At 43.1% G+C, this 18,166-nt stretch overlaps 1 protein-coding gene across 1 annotated transcript in view; it reads left to right on the forward strand.

The window, feature by feature from the left end:
* The first annotated feature begins 341 nt into the window (after window positions 1–341).
* smc5 (structural maintenance of chromosomes 5) overlaps window positions 342–18,166 on the forward strand; it is a 104,539-nt gene continuing 86,714 nt past the window's right edge. The window contains 3 exon segments of the mRNA XM_085992358.1: window positions 342–571; window positions 12,536–12,677; window positions 16,190–16,242. Coding sequence (XP_085848484.1) covers window positions 429–571; window positions 12,536–12,677; window positions 16,190–16,242 — 338 coding nt within the window. The 5' untranslated portion in view covers window positions 342–428.

An 18,166-nucleotide genomic window follows, 5' to 3' on the forward strand; every position in this document is an offset into this window, starting at 1 on the left:
TCCGACAGTGCGGCAGGCCCTCAGTACTGCACTGGGAATGAAAGTCTGAATTACGAGTCCACAACCTTCTGACTCAAAGTGCGAGAGAGCGCTATCCCCAAACTGAGCCCACACCTCAGATAAAATGCAAAGTACTGAATAAATAATTTTCCTGCCAAGTCTAGACTTTTTATAAAATAGATATATTTAAAGGATGCAACATCACTATTATATTCCCAAAGCTCAACCAGACTCATGGTCAGCCCAACAGGTGCGCGCGCGCAGTGCCTTCTTTCGATTGTGACGTACACGGACGAAGCGTGCCGGAGGAGGAACTCATGGACGTGCACGCCTAGCGCGACTTCTCGCACGCATGGGCGGGGCAGAGGAGGAGGCGCGCCGACGTAGTGCCTAATGTTTGGGCGGGAAAGAGCTTAGCAACCGTCAAGATGGCGGCGGCGAAGCGAAAGTCGTCGGGCCAGCGGGAATCGAGCAGTAAAAGAGCGTCGGCAAGCCGGCAGGCCTCACAGGAGGGGACCGGCCAGCAGTTCGTGGAAGGAGCCATCGTCAGGATCAAAATGGATAACTTCCTGTGAGTTAACGCAAGGCAGCGCTGGCTTTTGTGAGGTGAAGGCCGCGGCGGCTTTTTGTCCTCACTGAAGACGAATAGAGTGATCGTTGTGTCCGGGCCGCCGCTTCCCCGTGCCGGTGTGAGTGGTAACCCGTCTGAGCGAGCGGATGGGGAGCCGTCTGTTCTTCTTCTGACTCGGGGCCTTGCCCCGCCGCCAGCCGGGGCTCAGCCGTTGACCGACTGGATGTTGTTTTTCATCAACTTGCATTTATTTATACAGCGCCTTTAACACAGTAAACCGTCCCAAGGCCCTTCACAGCTGCGATTATCAGGCAAAATATACACCGAGCTACACATGTACAGCACATATAGCCTTCCGCTGCTTGTCCAGCCAGGACCCCTTTACCACACTGACCGACAGGGTTACCATGTTAAGGGCGCCATATAAATGCAAGTTCCTTTTTATGGGGCTGAGAAGGAAGAATCCCAGCCCCAGTATGTGGTTCAAAATTGCTAATTAAGAAAAAGCAAGAAATACTTGCATTTATATAGCGCCTTTCACGACCTCAGAACGCCCCAAAGCACTTTACAGCCAATGAATTATTTTTGACGTGTAGTCACTGATGTAGGAAACACAGCAGCCAAATTGCACACAGCAAGGTCCCATAAACAGCAATGTGATATGACCAGATCATCTGTTTTTAGTGAAGTTGATTAAGGGCTAAATATTGGCCAGGACACCAGCGATATCTCCCCTGCTCCTCTTGATATAGTGCCATGGGATTTTTTATGCCCACCCGAGAGAGCAGACAGGTGCCTCGGTTTAACATCTCCAAAAGACAGTGCAGCGCTCCCTCAGTACTGCACTGAGTGTCAGCCTGGATTTTTTGTGCGGAAGTCTCTGGAGTGAGACTTGAACTCACAACCTTCCGACTCTAGAGTGCTACCCACTGAGACATGGCTGATTGGATCAGGGGAAACGAGAGAGAGAGTGTGTTGTGCCCATAAACTGGCCACCTCTCTTATATTCTGGCAACAGAATCGTACACCCATCAGTGCTGCGTCGAGCTAAACAAATGCCAGCATTAAAAAGCCCGATGATGGGTCTACCTATCCAGAATCCATTAAGGAGCTAGACTGGCAAGTTATTCATCAGGGCCTTGCAGTACTACCTGGTTCAGGTATCAGTTTACCCAGCCACTAGGCTGACTTAGTTCTGATCTTCCATTGCCAGGTGGTTCCATTTTACAGCCACATTAATCTCAAAGGGACTGTACTTACTGCCTTCTCAAAAAGGAAGGTCTGTGATTGGGTGAAAGGCAGGAGTGATTAAATAATAAGGCTGTGGTAATGGGACAATAAAACAACACATTATTTCCATGGTGTTCTGATCCCTCTGCGCATGCACCCCGTTTGGTACTGCGCATGAGGACTCGATCCAGTCGCTCATGCGCAGTGCCAAACGGTCCTTGGCTCTGTGGAGAAGATGAGGGGGGGCGGTGGGTGGGAGGGGTCTAAAGGGAGGGGGGAGAGTATGAGAGCAATAATGTGATCCAGATAGGAAGATAGATCACGTTCTCCCGCCTGGATTACGTAATTCCACCCCACCCCACACCTGCTCTTCATTCTCGTTCTCCTCCTTCCACCGCCCCCCCCCCCCCCCCCCCCAAAGACTGCAGCGGTTCAAGACAACAGCTCACTACCATCCTCGAGGGCAACCATGGATGGGCAATAAATAAATGAATTTTTAAAAACGAGAGCATATTCTGTGTTGGTTCTACAACATGCATAATATTACATTTATATGTGTTATTTGCCAGACTCAACTATTCCAATGTTCTCCTGGCCAGCCTCCCATTATACACCCTCAATGAACTAGAGCTCATCCAAAACTCCGCTGCAAATATCATAACATGCAGCAAGTCCTGTTAACCCTTCACCCCTGTGCTCGTTGACCTACATTGGCTCATGGTCCACCAACAACGTTCCCGATAAGCTACATGGCTGTGCAGCTGTCTGGAGGTCCCACGCAGGCTGCTTACCAGATTTTGAATGGGAGATTTTGCGTGCACGCAAAATTTTGAATGGATGGCGCAGTCCGTTAAAGGGACTGCACCCAAAAAAAATTAGAAAATTGTCCACCAACACCTTGATTTAAAAATTCTCATCCTCATGTTTAAATCCCTCCATGGCCTCACCCCTTCCTATCTGAACTCAGCAGTGTGAGCGCTCCTAGGCTGGGAGGATGAGCCCTATCCTCCGAAGGCAGTAGTGTTAGCACTGTGAGCTTTGGAGCCTGGCTGTCACAATGAATGGATCACATTACACTGCAAAGATCTTGATTACTCTCTGGCAGGCAGGATCTAATTATACATTCCAGACAAACTTTTTTTTATATGCAAAATTTATTGCTAAAATTAAATTTCGTGCAACAAAAATTTAAAGCAGAGCAATCTTTTTTATATCAATGTACAATTCCAATCCTTGAAGCAAATACATAAAAGCAAGAAAATAAAAGCTTTTGTAGTTGGAGTTTACATCACAATTAACACTTTTCTCATCAATTGATAGTTGCTTCATATTTGCCCCTCCCTACAAGCTGTAAATGTCAAAATCATAAAGACATTGGTCCTTCTATCAAAATTTCCAATACAACATTAATATATTCTTTTTCCATTGACTGCCACAAGCAACTTACTGAACAAAATACGCAGTACATCATAAGCTCACCCGTACCTATTTAAGTGCACAATAGGACAGGAAAATTAAAAGGCTGATGAATGCATCTATGGTGCAATTTCTGCAATCTACATGCAGATGGGATATAAGAATACGACTGGATGTTGGGTTTTCTATTTTCGCGATCTGGTAATACGCACAGTTGGCTTGGCTGGTTGTGGTGTGACAGGACCCAAACAAACTGTTTGGTCCCCTTGGAGGACAAGACACACCAATCAGAAATCTGGTATTGCAAATAAACACGACCATAAAATAAACAAAAGATGGGTCTAGAGGAGATGAAAATAACAAAAGCAGAATTGTTACCAGCAACTGCTGTCCGAAAAAAATGGGAGCAATGGTTATGATCTGAAATTGTTAAACTCAGTGTTGAGTCCGGAAGGCTGTAAAGTGCCTAATTGAAAGATGAGGTGCTGTTCCTCGAACTTCCTTAGAACATTGTACTACGCCATGGTCACAGTGTGAGTGGGGCGGAAAATTAAAATGACAAGCGGCCGGAAGCTCAGTGTCATGCTAGCGGACAAAATTGAGGTGTTCCGCAAAGCAATCACCCAATCTGTGTTTGGTCTCCCCAACGCAGAGGAGACTGCGTTGTGAGCAGTGAATACAGTATACTAAATTGAAATAAGTACAAGTAAATTGCTCTTGCACCTGGAAGGAGTGTTTGGGTACCTGGACGGTGGGAAGGGAGTATGTAAAACGGCAGGTGTTGCATCTCCTGCGGTTACACAGGAAGGTGTCGTGGGACGGGAAGGGGGTGTTGAGGGTGATTGAAGAGTGGACAAGGGTGTCGTGGAGGGAATGCTCCTCCATTCTAACTTTGAACCATTCCCAGGTTTCTTTTCTGGCTCTGCACATCACCTCTTCTGAGTCAATGTAGAAAAAAAATGAATACTGGAAATCTGAAGTAACGCAGGAAATACACAGCAGGTTTAATGGTATCTTTAAAAAAAAAAAACTGGTTAACGTTTCTGGTTGAGCTTCCTCAGGACTGTTCTGTGGTAGGGTCTCACTTAAACATTAAGCTGTCTTTCAGATCCTGATGGGTCTGCTGCCTGTTTCCTGCAATCACTGTTTTTAAACTGTAATCATTTGCAGCTTAAAGCTTATTTAAGTCTTGTGTATTTTTGTGAAAGAATAACTTCCCACCTGGTACACAATCCCAGCACCCATCATGCAGCGCAAGCACTTTAGTTTACCAGGACCCTGCTGCTGTTGATTTTGGGCTTTCCTTTAATTGCATTGAGTGGTAGCTCAGTGACCATGTGAGAGTGTTCCTGGTAAATCTCTAAATTCAGTTTTGTCTGTAATTTAAAAATCTTCTGAAGGTTTGTTTTGTCAGTACTTTTGTAACTAGATCAGGACATTGAAGGCATTGTGATCATTTAAAAGCAATTATATCTCGTGAATGTTCTAAATTCAGAAAGCTGTGTTTTAACTAATGTATAAGAGGACGATGGGTCTGAATGAAAGAAAGAACTTGGATTTATATAGTGCCTTTCATGATCTCTGGACGTTTCAAAGCACTTCACAGCCAATCAGTATTTTCAGTGTCGTCACTGTTGTAATGTAGGAAAATATGGCAGCCAGTTTGCATGTAGCAATGAGAAATTACCTGATAATCTGTTTTGGATGATATTAATTGAGGGATAAACGTTGCAGAGAACTCCTGGCTCCTCTTTGAATGGTGCTATTGGATTTTTTTATGCCCACCCAAGAGGGCAGATGGGACCTCGGTTTAACATCTCATCTAAAAGACGGCACCTCTGACAGTGGAGTGCTCCGTACTGCACTGAAGTGTTGACCTAGATTAAGTGCTCAAGTCACTGCAGTGGGGCTTAAGCCCCCAACTTCTGACTCGGGCAAGAGTGCTCCCCACTGTGCCATGGCTGATCCCTTGAGTATGGATCCTCTGGAGGTGACTATGGGGGAAGGAGGAGAAGCCGTTGCTGTAGATGTGCTCTTTGTGTTGGAACAGGTTAGAGTGAAACCATGCACTGGGCAAACTCGGAGAGTTGAAGGAGGTGGATGGTGTTTCTGCACCCTATGGTATAAATAACAGCATGCTTTTTTGACGTTTCCTATGGCCTTTATTTTTCTGTGAGTGAAAGTAGAACAGCTTTCGTAGAGCAGCTCTGAATCAGAGATGAGAATGGAGGAGAAATATGGTTCAGAATATTGTTTTAAGTACCTACATAGAATGTACAGGACAGAAAAGGCCATTCTGCCCAACTGGCCCATGCTCTACATGAGCCTCCTCCCACCCCTCTTCCTCTAACCCCATCAGCATAACCTTCTATTCCTTTCTCCCATCGTGTGCTTATCCAGCATCCCCTTAAATGCATCTATGCTATTCGTCTCAACTACTCCCTTGTGGTAGCGAGATCCACTCTTACACAATAATGGTCAATATATTAGGAAACTATTTTAAAAGAACTTTAGGCCAAAGAAAATCCTAAATAAGACAGTGTATGCCTGTGCTATTGTGAAACCTGATACTACACAAAGACATAGAAATCGCCAGACGAAAGGGGACCAGGGTCCATCTAGTTCATCTTCTACCATCCTGGTAGTGGTGTGATATAATAACAGAGTAGTTGACTAATTGTGGCTATCAATTAGTCTACAACAGACCCTCCCAAACATGTTACACTCACCACACGTCATGTCTCAAATTATTCATGTATTGTATCCCAATGTATTATTTTCTGAACGATATCTACCTAATTTGCATTTGAATTTGCATTGCTTGTGGCCAAGGTGCAAGAGCCAACCTCATGTTCTGTGCATTTACAGCTCTTGCTGTGTTTTTTTTAAATTGCTCTGGAGTGAACAGAAACTTGCTTTGATCGTGCTTTTGTTCACCACTCCCAAAACATTTTTCTTTGGCTTGGCATCCATTTTTGTCTCATTCCACCCTTGTGAAGAGCCGTGGGACATTTTTCTATGTTAAAAGTACGATATAAATGCATGTTGTTGTTGTTGGAAATAGAAGAAAACTGGCTTTTTTTCCCTCTGCCTTTCCAAAAAAAAACCTTTCCACTTATGTCTACTTACAATAAATGAGGCACATTGGAGAGTGTTTTGTTTTCAGGAAATAATACATTGCTGGGTTGAGGTGACTTTTGATAAATCACTTCTATAATTACTGCCTTAATAACATACTGCAGTTTATGTTCTGTTATATCACTGCCTGGTTAAATCATCATGAAAGAAAGAAACATTTACATTTATCACAGATCACAGAATCACAGAAACCCCACAGTGCAGATAGAGGCCATTTCGGCCCATCGAGTCTGCACCGACACATATCCCACCCGATCCCCGTAATCCCTACACCAACACATATCCCACCCTATCCCCGTAACCCCACGTATTTAATCCCCCCCTAACACTAAGGGTCAATTTATCATAGCCAATCAACCTAACCCGCACATCTTTGGACTGTGGGAGGAAACCAGAGCACCCGGAGGAAACCCACGCAAACACGGGGAGAATGTGCAAACTCCACACAGACAGTCACCCGAGGCCGGATTCGAACCCGGGTCCCTGGCGCTGTGAGGCAACAGTGCTAACCACTATGCCACCGTTCCTTTCACGACCTCAGGACATCCCAAAGTGCTTTACAGCCAGAAGTGTTGTCACTGTTGTAATGTAGGAAACGTGGCAGCCAATTTGCTCACAGCTCCTACAAGCAGCCATGTGATAACCAGATAATCTGTTTTTGTTATGTTGATTGAGGGATAAATATTGGCCAGCACATCAGGGAGAACGCCCCTGCTCTTCTTCGAAATAGTGCCATAGAGCAGACAGGGCCTCGGTTTAACATCTCATCTCAAAGACAGTACCTCCAACAGTGCAGCACTCCCTCAGCACTGCACTTGACTGTCGGCCTAGATTTTTGTGCTCGAGTCTCTGCAGTGGGACTTGAACCCACGACCTTCTGACTCGGGAGGGAGTGCTACCCATTGAGCCAGAGCTGACACTAACACATTAGTGAATATTATTTCATTTTAGACTGTTTCTTCTATTCACGATGAAGTATTTTGTTTATAGTAGCTACTAGTTTATACTTAAAAATTGCATTGGAGAAACTTTTTAATGCACTCCATTCTGTAATGTGACCTTCCTGTGGAGAAGCAACTTACCAGTGCCTTTGGGGAGTGTAATTAAATGGGGAATAATATGATTCCAGGAAGGGAATACAATTATATTCTAATAGGAAAGTTCAGGGACGATTAATTTGAGTGTTGGCAGGCTATTTGACTATGTAGGGCATCACAGTCAAGCCCAATTATGCTCTCACCTGATGCCCACCCACAAGCAATTTTCAGAGGACTCTGGAATACAATTAGGATGAAGTACAGGAAACTTTGTGCTATCTGGCACCGACGGGACCGAGCTGTTGCCGTTCCCTCAAAACTGCCGGACACTCCAGCGCTAATGTTGAAAGATACGGAAGCTTTTGAGCTCCGTATCTGTCAACAAACCCTGTACAGCTTCTAAACAGTCCCAAGTGTCTCTGTAGCCTCTAGCTTAGCAACAGCTTCAGCAGACCTTGCAGAGCTTGACTTGAGGAAAAAAGCAACGAGAAGAAAAAAAACCTAACGAAAACGGCTCCTGATTTTTGCCGGTGGCTCGAGCATTCCGGACAGTTAGCCTCTGGATAACACAAAGTTTCCTGTACCCTGTCTGATTTTCATAGATTAGTGTCTAATAATTGAGATGTCATCACTACAGATTTACTGAGAAATGTCCTGTATTTGAATCGACTGAGATCGGCTATGCGACCCGTGTCTGCCAAGCAGGCAGCTCAAGGTAAATTTCAGCAAGGTGGGCAGGAAACCTTGCACAAAGGTCCACTCCTGTAGGTGCAACTCCACCACTTTAGTGGGCTATACCTGACCTGGGATTGCTTGAAATCCACACTGGGCTCATGAAATGGGAAGTGGTCAATTTCTCAGCATTACGCTCTCACACCTTGATAAGCATAGACTTTGCGGGAGCCTCTCGAAGCTGCCATTGGGTCCCACTCACAACTAAATGTGTGAAGCTGGAGTCCTTTTTAGGATGGTTTTATAATGGTGTCTGGGTTTTTGAGCCATTGAGAGTGCCATCCGGCAAGCCCTGTTTTTGTTTAACCAGCCTTAGTGGATCTCCGCTTTGAGAACCAGTGCCACAAACGCCCCGCTGACACCAACATCAATGCAGGGGTTTGTAGTTTTCTCAGCACCACTGGGCCTTGATCGGAGTGGTGAAGCCAGCTAAGGTAAATGGGAGAGGGATGCATGGATCATAGAATGATAACAACAACAACTTGTATTTATATAGCCCCTTTAACGTAGTCAAACGTTCCAAGGCACTGCACAGGAGTATTTTAAGATTTAAAAAATTTGACACCGATCCGAATAGGCCTGAGAGCTTTGATAGAAACACTTGAGTGGAGAAGCCGTCTATAGTTACTGAAGTACAGTAGCTGAAGTACTTCTCTAGAAAAGAGAAGGCTGAGGGGTGACCTGATACAGGCCTTCAAGATTATGAAAGGGTTTGATAGGGTTGACGTAGAGAAGATGTTTCTACTTGCGGGCGAGACCAGAACTAGGGGCCATAAATATAAGATAGTCACTAATAAATCCAATAGGGAATTCAGGAGAAACTTCTTTACCCAGAGATTGGTTAGAATGTGTAACCCACTACCACAAGGAGTGGCTGAGGTGACTAGCATAGATACATTTAAGGGGAAGCTGGATAAACACATGAGGGAGAAAGGAATAGAAGAATACATTGATGGGGTTAGATGAAGAGGGGGTGGCAGGAGGCTCGTGTGGAGCATAAACACCGGCAACACTGAATGGCTTGTTCCTGTGCTGTAAATACTTTGTAATACAGCGAGCCTGATCACTCAGTGATATAACAGTTCTGATGCATCAATTATAACCACTAGATGGCATAGTTACCCTTATCATTAGGGCCCCTGGTTTACTGCAGATAAATAATCACATTTAATTTTCATTACAGAATTTTTACTAGTGTTTGTGGATTGTATTCTACAATTCTGTCTATATTTCTGTGAAAATGTAGAGCAGTGACTTTGTTCATTATCTTCTCCACCTGTAAGTGTAGGTTAGTGGCTTTCTTCATTATCCACCCTGATGTATTCTATGCCATCATACCGGCCAGATTAAAAATAGGATAATCAAAAACCTCGAATTCCCATTGCACATAGTTGCAGGCAAAGAGGATAATCCACTGGGATCACCTGTTCTTTTCTAATTTTAAAGAAAGAAATTGTCTTTATATAGCACCTGTCAACAACAGCAACAAAAACAACTTGCATTTATATTGCACCTTTAACGTAATAAAACGTCCCAAGCTGTTTCACAGGAGCATTATCAGACAAAAACTGATAGTCACATCCTCAGGACATCTCAAAGCATTTCACAGCCAATTAATTACGTGTAATGTATAGTCACCGTTGAAAAGTGTTCTTTTAATATCCCCCCATAGCTTTACATAAGACGGCTGTCACCTCCATTACAAAGTGCTTGGTTTATTATTTACTGTTTGTTCATACTCTTCCATGTGCTACATTTGCCTAGATATCAACAGTGACTGCATTTCAGAAATAATTTGCTAGATGTGAAGTTCTTTAGGACATTCTGAGCATGTGATAAGGTGCTGTATGAGTGCAAATTGTTTCTTTAAACTTGATAAGAGTGCAACTGTCGTATGGTTCATCTGTCTTCAATAAGACTTCCGAACACAAATGGCCCAACCATCAGACAACTGATGAACATGCAGACCCAAGATTTATCTGCCACTAAATTGTTACAACCTGTTCTGGACCATTAAATGGACTGAGTTCAGTGTGTTAGTGTAATAACTTGACCTTGACGATGCACAAAATTAGCTCCGCAGCAGTTTCCATGGCATGGTGCCTGAATTTCTGCCCGATCTCCAACAGATTTGGAGAGAGACTGGTGCCAAATGCCAACATAAATGTGGGACAGAAGCAGTCAGTGGTCATTTTAGCATCGTGTAACTTGTTCTCGTGTCGATTTAATTACTGGCTCTGTGCTTTATTGGTGATCGGAATATTATAACTGCAGCAAGCGAATTTCCAAATTGTGGCTTTGAGAATGGGCACCTTGCTTTAGTTCTGCAGGTCAATTCAGTTGAGGAACATCCTTTTAAAAAAAATAAAAAATAAAATTGATGTAAATATATGCTGGTGTGTTAGAAACATTTACTTCCAGTGAGTGTCAGAAATGTTAAACCAACTGTACATTGGGAATGATCAAAATGTGTTTTTAAAAGAAGTTTGCCATAAATGCAGTGACTGAGAAAGTGATGGACAAGTAAACCCATTGTTCAAATTTGAATAAATTATGCAAAGAAAGTAAGTAAATAATACATTTATGCAATGAAGGTTCATTCGATTGATTCCTGGGATGAGAGGGCTGTCCTATGATGAGAGATTGTGTAGAATGGGCCTATACTCTCCAGAGTTTAGAAGAATGAGAGGTGATCTCATTGAAACATACAAGATTCTGAGGGGGATTGACAGGGTAGATGCTGAGAGGCTGTTTCCCCAGGCTGGAGAGTCTAGAACTAGGGGGCATAGTCTCAGGATAAGGGGTCGGCCATTTACGACTGAGATGAGGAGCAATTTCTACACTGAGGGTGGTGAATCTTTGGGATTCTCTACCCCAGAGGGCTGTGGAGGCTCAGTCGTTGAGTATATTCAAGGCTGAGAGATTTTTGGACACTAAGGGAATCCAGGGATATGGGGATCGGGCGGAAAAGTGGATTTGAGGTAGATCATCAGCCATAACCTTATAGAATGGCGGAGCAGGCTCGAGGGCCGTATGGCCTGCTCCTAATTCTTATGTTCTTAGGAAACTGTATTCCCTATTTTTGTAATTTAAACTGTTGCAGTAAGAATTTCAGATTGAAACCATGATTCCTTCTGGATATGTTTTCTATGTATTTTTTGAATTGAATAATTGTCCTGTTCATGATAGCTGATGAAATTGAAAATAATTTCATTTTTTACATTTAAAAAAAATACAATTTTTGTACACCCTTTTTTTCTAAATAATGATACAAATCCATCATTTATGATCGGATTCCCCCACTGATGCAAACTGTAAATGGTGTGTGTGTAAGCCGGACCCCGCACCTAGGCTGAGTCATGCAGTGGTAAATGGAGAGGTGCGTTGTTTACACTGTAGGGAATAGAGCCAGTGACAGCAGCATTTCTTCTGCTGCCTTAAGTTGAATCTTAATCTCTGATTCATTTGGAAATCATGGATATTGATGGGGAGAAATAAAGCCTTCCTATTGGATATGTGAAAATACATTAACTGAGGCATAATTAAGTGATCTAATAGGAAATAGTTGGGATGCAAGATATGCTTTCCTTAGAAAAGCTTACCAATGGATATCTGGAAGGCTGTGTGTGCTAAGGTGACTGGGAGTGAGTAAAGGGCTATAGTGTGATTTTAAATTTTGATGACACTAAACTACATGAGCTTTGCTCTTGTGCTTTTTACAACAACAATGGGACTTCTCAGTATGTTTCCACACATCTTTTATTCTGATAGTCCAAAGATGTGCGGGTTAGGTTGATTGGCTATGATAAATTGACCCTTAGTGTTAGGGGGATTAAATACGTGGGGTTACGGGGATAGGGTGGGATATGTGTTGGTGTAGGGGTTACGGGAATCGGGTGGGATATGTGTCGGTGCAGACTCGATGGGCCGAAATGGCCTCTATCTGCACTGTGGGGTTTCTGTGATTCTGTGATAGGCTGATTGATCACCTTCACAATTATGTAAAGTCAGCCTCCTCATCAGATCCTTTACCAGACACACAGGAAAAACTAGATTGCCTGCTTCCTAACATGGAGTAGTAATTAGAGATGGATGCTGACCAATGCTACTGAAATGGCTATAACAGATTTGTGTTTTGGGATTTTAAAACTTCAAAGTGTTTGGATATCTGTGTGTTTAAAACCAGAGGGAGTGAGAACATTGCTGTAGAAGTTCTCTCCCATGCTAAGATCTAGCACCCTTGAGAAAGCTTCAAACTTTAATGTAAGCACTGAAGCAATGTTGAGTGAATAAAGCTCTAATTATTACATATTTCTAATGTTTGATATAACAATCTGACAGAACTGTATCGGATATAAGTTGTGATGCCAAACTTTTGTTCGAATTTAGTAAATGTTGCATTGCTTTTCAGAACTTATGATTCTTGTGAGATCCACCCTGGGGCCAATTTGAACATGATAGTGGGTGCCAATGGCACTGGAAAGTCCAGCATCGTCTGTGCGATTTGCCTGGGCTTGGCAGGAAAAACCTCCTTTATTGGCAGAGGGGACAAGGTGAGTGCTGACAATATTTGATGTAATAAATCTGTCTTGATTTCACAGCAAGTTCCTTTTTGGTTAACTGGACAATTAATTTACAAGAAGATTCTGTGTAACATTGTTTCAATCTGGAGCGTGGTTTCTGAGCTGTTGCGTGGTGTCAGCCGTGGCTCAGTGGATAGCTCTCTCACCCCTTGAGTCAGAAGGTCGTGGGTTAAAGCCCCAATTTCGAGATTTAAGCACACAATCCAGGCTGACACTCCAGTGCTGCACTGTCGGAGATGCCATCTTTCGGATGAGACATTAATCCGAGGTCCTGTCTGCCCTCTCGGGTGGACGTAAAAGATCCCATGTCACTATTTTGAAGAAGAGCAGGGGAGTTCTCCCTGGTGTTCTGGCCAATATTTAGTGACTACTCTTCAAAAAGTACTTCATTGGCTGTAAAACGCTTTGGGATATCCCGAGGGCGTGAAAGGCGCTATATAAAGGCAAGTTCTTTCTTTCTCCCCCTTGGCCTGATGGAAACATCAGTCGTATTCAGCAGCACAACTTTTATCCCAAACAATACTGCTACAATTTTTCATATTTATTAGTTTAAATTGTAGAAAACACTGAAAAAAAGTTAAATCTTTTTATTTTTGGACCTCCCAGATGTTGATTGTAAACTTTCTGCTGAGTTATCGCAATATACTTTTTGAGTATTGTAGTTCCATAGAAGAAGAGTGAAACCGGAAACTTCCGCAATGCATCTCTTTCTCACACAAATAGCATTTGTTAACGGGTGCTGTGAATCTCTGGTTTTTTCTGTCTGTGTGACATAGGTTGGAATGGTGAACTCTGGTGTTGTAGTACCACAGAAGTAGGGTGAAAACTACAAAGTTCATGATATGTTTCTCGTACACATAATTTGTCCACAGCAACTAAAGATATGCAGTATCCAAGCCCAGGTGAAATTTCCAACGTCAAATCTCAGGGGATTTAGACGCTCCTTTAAACCTACCTCTTTGACCAAGCTTGTGGTCACCTGCCCTAATATCTCCTTATGTGGCTTGGTGACCAGTTTTGTCTGATAAATCACTCCTGTGAAGTGCCTTGGGATGTTTTACTATGCTGAAGGTGCTGTAGAAATACAAGTTGTTGTTGGATTATATGGGCAGAACTATGGGGGGCATTTCTAATTAAAGTGACCACTATTAAGGGAGGTCAAGTGACGTTTCCCTGAAATCTTCAGTCATTTGACACGTTATAAATCTTATTTTTAATTGGCCTAAGTGAGAGCGGAAAATGGCAGTCAAAACGGTGTGAAGAAATTATTTTGTCAGTTTTGTGGTAGTTTTAGGGAAAAGAGAGGGATTTAGTTGCTTGTGTTTTTTTGCTTGAATAGTTGTTCCTCAGTGGTTCCCTTTCTGCTACTTTTTTGATTCCTTCACTTTTCATCAGTTGGACTGATAATTGGTTATTTGAAAGAAAGAACTTGCATTTATATAGCACCTTTCATGACCTCGGGACGTCCCAAAGCGCTTTACAGCCAATGAAGTACTTTTGAAGTGCAGTCACTGTTATAATGTAGGAAACGCGGCAGCCAATTAGCGCACAACAAGCTCCCACGAAGAGCAATGTGATAATGCCCAGATAATATGTTTTTTAGTGATGTTGGTTGTGGGATCAATATTGGCCAGGACACCGGGGAGAACTCCCTTGCTGTTCTTCAAAATAGTGTAATGAGATATTTTACGTCTACCTGAGAGCAGACGAGGCCTCAGTTTAACGTTTTATCCAAAAGACGGAACCTCTGACAGTGCAGCGCTCCCTCAGCACTGCACTGGAGTGTCCGCCTAGATTTTTGTGCTCAAGTTTCTGGAGTGGGAATTGAACCCACAACCTCTGACTCGGAGGCAAGAGTGCTACCCACTGAGCCACGGCTGACACACACAGCTACTACAGGAAACTTTGTGCTATCCGGCACCGACGGGACCGAGCTGTTGCCGTTCCCTCAAAACTGCCGGACACTCCAGCGTTAATGTTGAAAGATACGGAAGCTTTTGAGCTCCGTATCTGGCAACAAACCCTGTTGCTTAGCAACAGCTTCTAAACAGTCCAAGCCTCTCTGTAGCTTAGCAACAGCTTCAGCAGACCTTGCAGAGCTTGACTGTTGAGAGAAAAAGCAACGAGAAGAAAAAAAACCTAACGAAAACAGCTCCTGATTTTTGCCGGTGGCTCGAGCATTCCGGACAGTTAGCCTCCGGATAACACAAAGTTTCCTGTACTATATGCAGTTTTTTAATTTTGAAAATGTGGCCAGCCGGTTGCAATTATTATAATGGGGAACAATGAAGCTTACAACGGATTGAAAATGCTGTAATACTAAAATTAGAATGGTGTCAAACAAATAGAAAATCATTGTTTAATGCTGCATACTTTGAAGATATAAGCTATAGTTATTTCTTAAATTTAAACTTTCAAAGCCAGAAAACATTGTGCTAAAAGTTCTTTTGTTAAGGGATTGTCCTAGGAGGAGAGATTGAGTAGACTAGGCCTATATTCCTTAGAGTTTAGAAGAATGAGAGGTGATACCATTGAAACATCTTAAAAGGCCTTGACAGGGTAGATGCAGGGAAGATGTTTCCCCTGGCTGGGGAGTCCAGAACCAGGGGTCACCATCTCAGAATAAGGGGTTGGCAATTTAGGATTTAGATGAGAAATTTCTTCACTCAGGTTTGTGAATCTTTGGAATTCTTTACCCAGAGGGCTGTGGATGCTCAGTCATTGAGTATATTCAAGACAGAGATTGATAGATTTTTGAATACTAAGGGAATCTAGGGATATGGGGATAGTGCGGGAAGGTGGAGTTGATGTAGAAGATCAGCCATGATCTTATTGAATGGCAAGCTCAAAGGGACATATGGCCTACTCTTGCTCGTATTTGTTATGTTAAGTGACACCGGTGTAATGTAAACAATTTTAAATGCAGCATTTACTGTATTTGTACATGTAGGAAATGTATCTGCATAGTACATTTTTTTTGGCATGTGTTTGATAAACACATTAGCCTGTTGTAATTTGATTATGCTGAATAAACTGTTTGCTGTATATTAACACTAACCTCTCCCATGACCTTTTCTTTGGGAGTCATAGATAAATGTTTCAGTGTAGGGAGTGGTGTAAAGGTCAATCTTCCTCATTCGTTCAACTTCAAATACAGATATAATAGACTGGATTTTGTGGTAGGAGTAACAGTGAGGCTAACCGTTTTAAAGGAAGAATGGGAATTATTTTGTGCAATGCAGCTCTAACAGATAATTGGGATGTCAGTTTGATCTTTGAGCAGAGACAGTATTTGAATCCACTGCCTCCCCCTTGGAAGAGTCAACTTTAGTTGTTTTGCACTAACCACATTACCAGTCTGAGTGAAAAGAATGCAAAGAGTAAAATAGATCTGATTAATTATACCGAAATCTTTCAGTTCATATTCACACTTCATTTGTATGGGCTGTGTTGAAATTATAAACCTTTATTTTTTTGAACAGGCTGGCCTTTATGTGAAACGAGGATATAACAAAGGATATATTGAACTTGAACTGTAAGTATAATCTAATGGAAACAACCCATGTAAACTTGTTCTGTAGAATTCAGTGATGGCACTGTAATGTCTCAGTTTTGCGTGTCCTCCAACTCCTCATCCTGTACTGCAGGGGACTGCTATGCTCCAACCAGCCCTGCTTCCCAAATTCCCGTCCATTTCGTATTTAATCAGTGCTACTACTGAGCTGAGGCTGGCATCTTAGTACGCGTACTTCTAGCAGGCTTGTTGGAGAGCGATGAGTGGGAACCGTGACTGGTTTTCTCCTCTCCGACCCGGGAGCACTAAAGTCAATTGGAGCACTTTTCAGTCTCCGCAATAAGCAAAACTGTCTAGAGACAGTTTTAAAGACAGACATTCATGTCTCCAGAGGGGGTCATCTAGCCCAGCAGTTTACCCGCATTGATGATGTTAGCCTGTATTTACAAATCAAAAGCACGAGAAATTACTTAATATCTTGGAAATGTTAACAACAACAACTTGTATTTATATAGCACCTTTAAAGTAGTAAAATGTCCCAAGGCCCTTCACAGGAGAATTATAAGACAAACATTTTGACACCTAGCCACGCAATGGGAAATTGGGGCAGATGACCAAAAGTTTGGTCAAAGAGGTAGGTTTTAAGGAGCCTCTTAAAGGAGGAAAGAGCAGCGGAGAGGTTTAGGCAGGGAATTCCAGAGCTTAGGGCCTAGGCAACAGAAGGCACGGCCACCAAAGGTTGAGCGATTATAATCTGGGATCCTCATGAGGGCAGAATTTGAGGAGCTCAGGCAGCTCTTGGTGGTGGGGTGTTTGGGTGCTATGAAGGAATTTGAAAACAAGGCTGTGAATTTTGCAGTCGAGGCGTTTCTTAACCAGAGCCAGTGTAGGTCAGCGAGCACAGGGCTGATGGGTGAACGGGACTTGGTGCAAGTTAGGACATGGGCAGCCAAGTTTTGGAGGAGCTCAAGTTTACGTAGGGTAGAATGTCGGAGGCCGGCCAGGAGTGCGTTGGAATAGTCAAGTCTAGAGGTAACAAAGGCATGGATGAGGGTTTCAGCAGCGGATGAGCTGAGGCAGGGGTGGAGATGGACAATGTTATGGAGGTGGAAATAGGCGGTCTTAGTTATGCCGTGGATATGTGGTCGGGAACTCATTTCAGGGTCAGATATGACACCAAGGTTGCGAACAGTGTGGTTCAGCCTCAGACAGATGTTAGGGGGAGGGATGGAGTCAGTGGCTAGGGAACGGAGTTTGTGGCGGGGACCAAAAACAATGGCTTCGGTCTTCCCAATATTTAATTGGAGAACATTTCTTCTCATCCAGTATTGGATGTCTGACAAGCAGTCTGACAATTTAGAGACCATGGAGGGTTCGGTTAAAAGCATGTAAACTTTCAGATGCTGGTCAAACACTCAGACTGCTCTCAGTCAGGTGTAGACATGAAAGCAGGCAAGCTATTTGATATACATGTCAGTTATCATCAAATGGAAATGAAACCCAAAAGACTGGAAACGCTGTCTTAGCTAGTTAATAACATGATTGCCTGCCTAATAGCAAGGGACTTCTTTGTAGCTGCATATAGTAGCTCCACTATTCCCATCCAGATTGGGTAATTCCCCCGCCAATCATGCCTGGAGACTGCACTGCTGTATTATGTATTTATCCTCCATTTACTGCATTTTGCTGGAGAAGTCACCCTGCTTTTATCAGAAGTTGCTGTAGTTTTGGTGGTAGAGACTCTTTTTAAATAGAATTTGTAAATAGACTTTGCTTAAAATAGACTGTTTGCTGTGAATCCTGCCACAAGTCCCGCCCCACCTCCAACTCCTTGGCAAACACAGTGCAACTCATTGGCTGACACCCCACAGTGGTGTCTGCTCCTTTGTTCTGATGTGTTGAAGTCTGCCTTGGAATGCTTTTCTTATCCCTCAGTTCTGTTCAC

The sequence above is a fragment of the Somniosus microcephalus genome, chromosome 1, assembly GCF_052327205.1.
Source record: "Somniosus microcephalus isolate GS21.2 chromosome 1, FLI_Smic_1.0, whole genome shotgun sequence".
Lineage (NCBI taxonomy): Eukaryota > Metazoa > Chordata > Chondrichthyes > Squaliformes > Somniosidae > Somniosus > Somniosus microcephalus.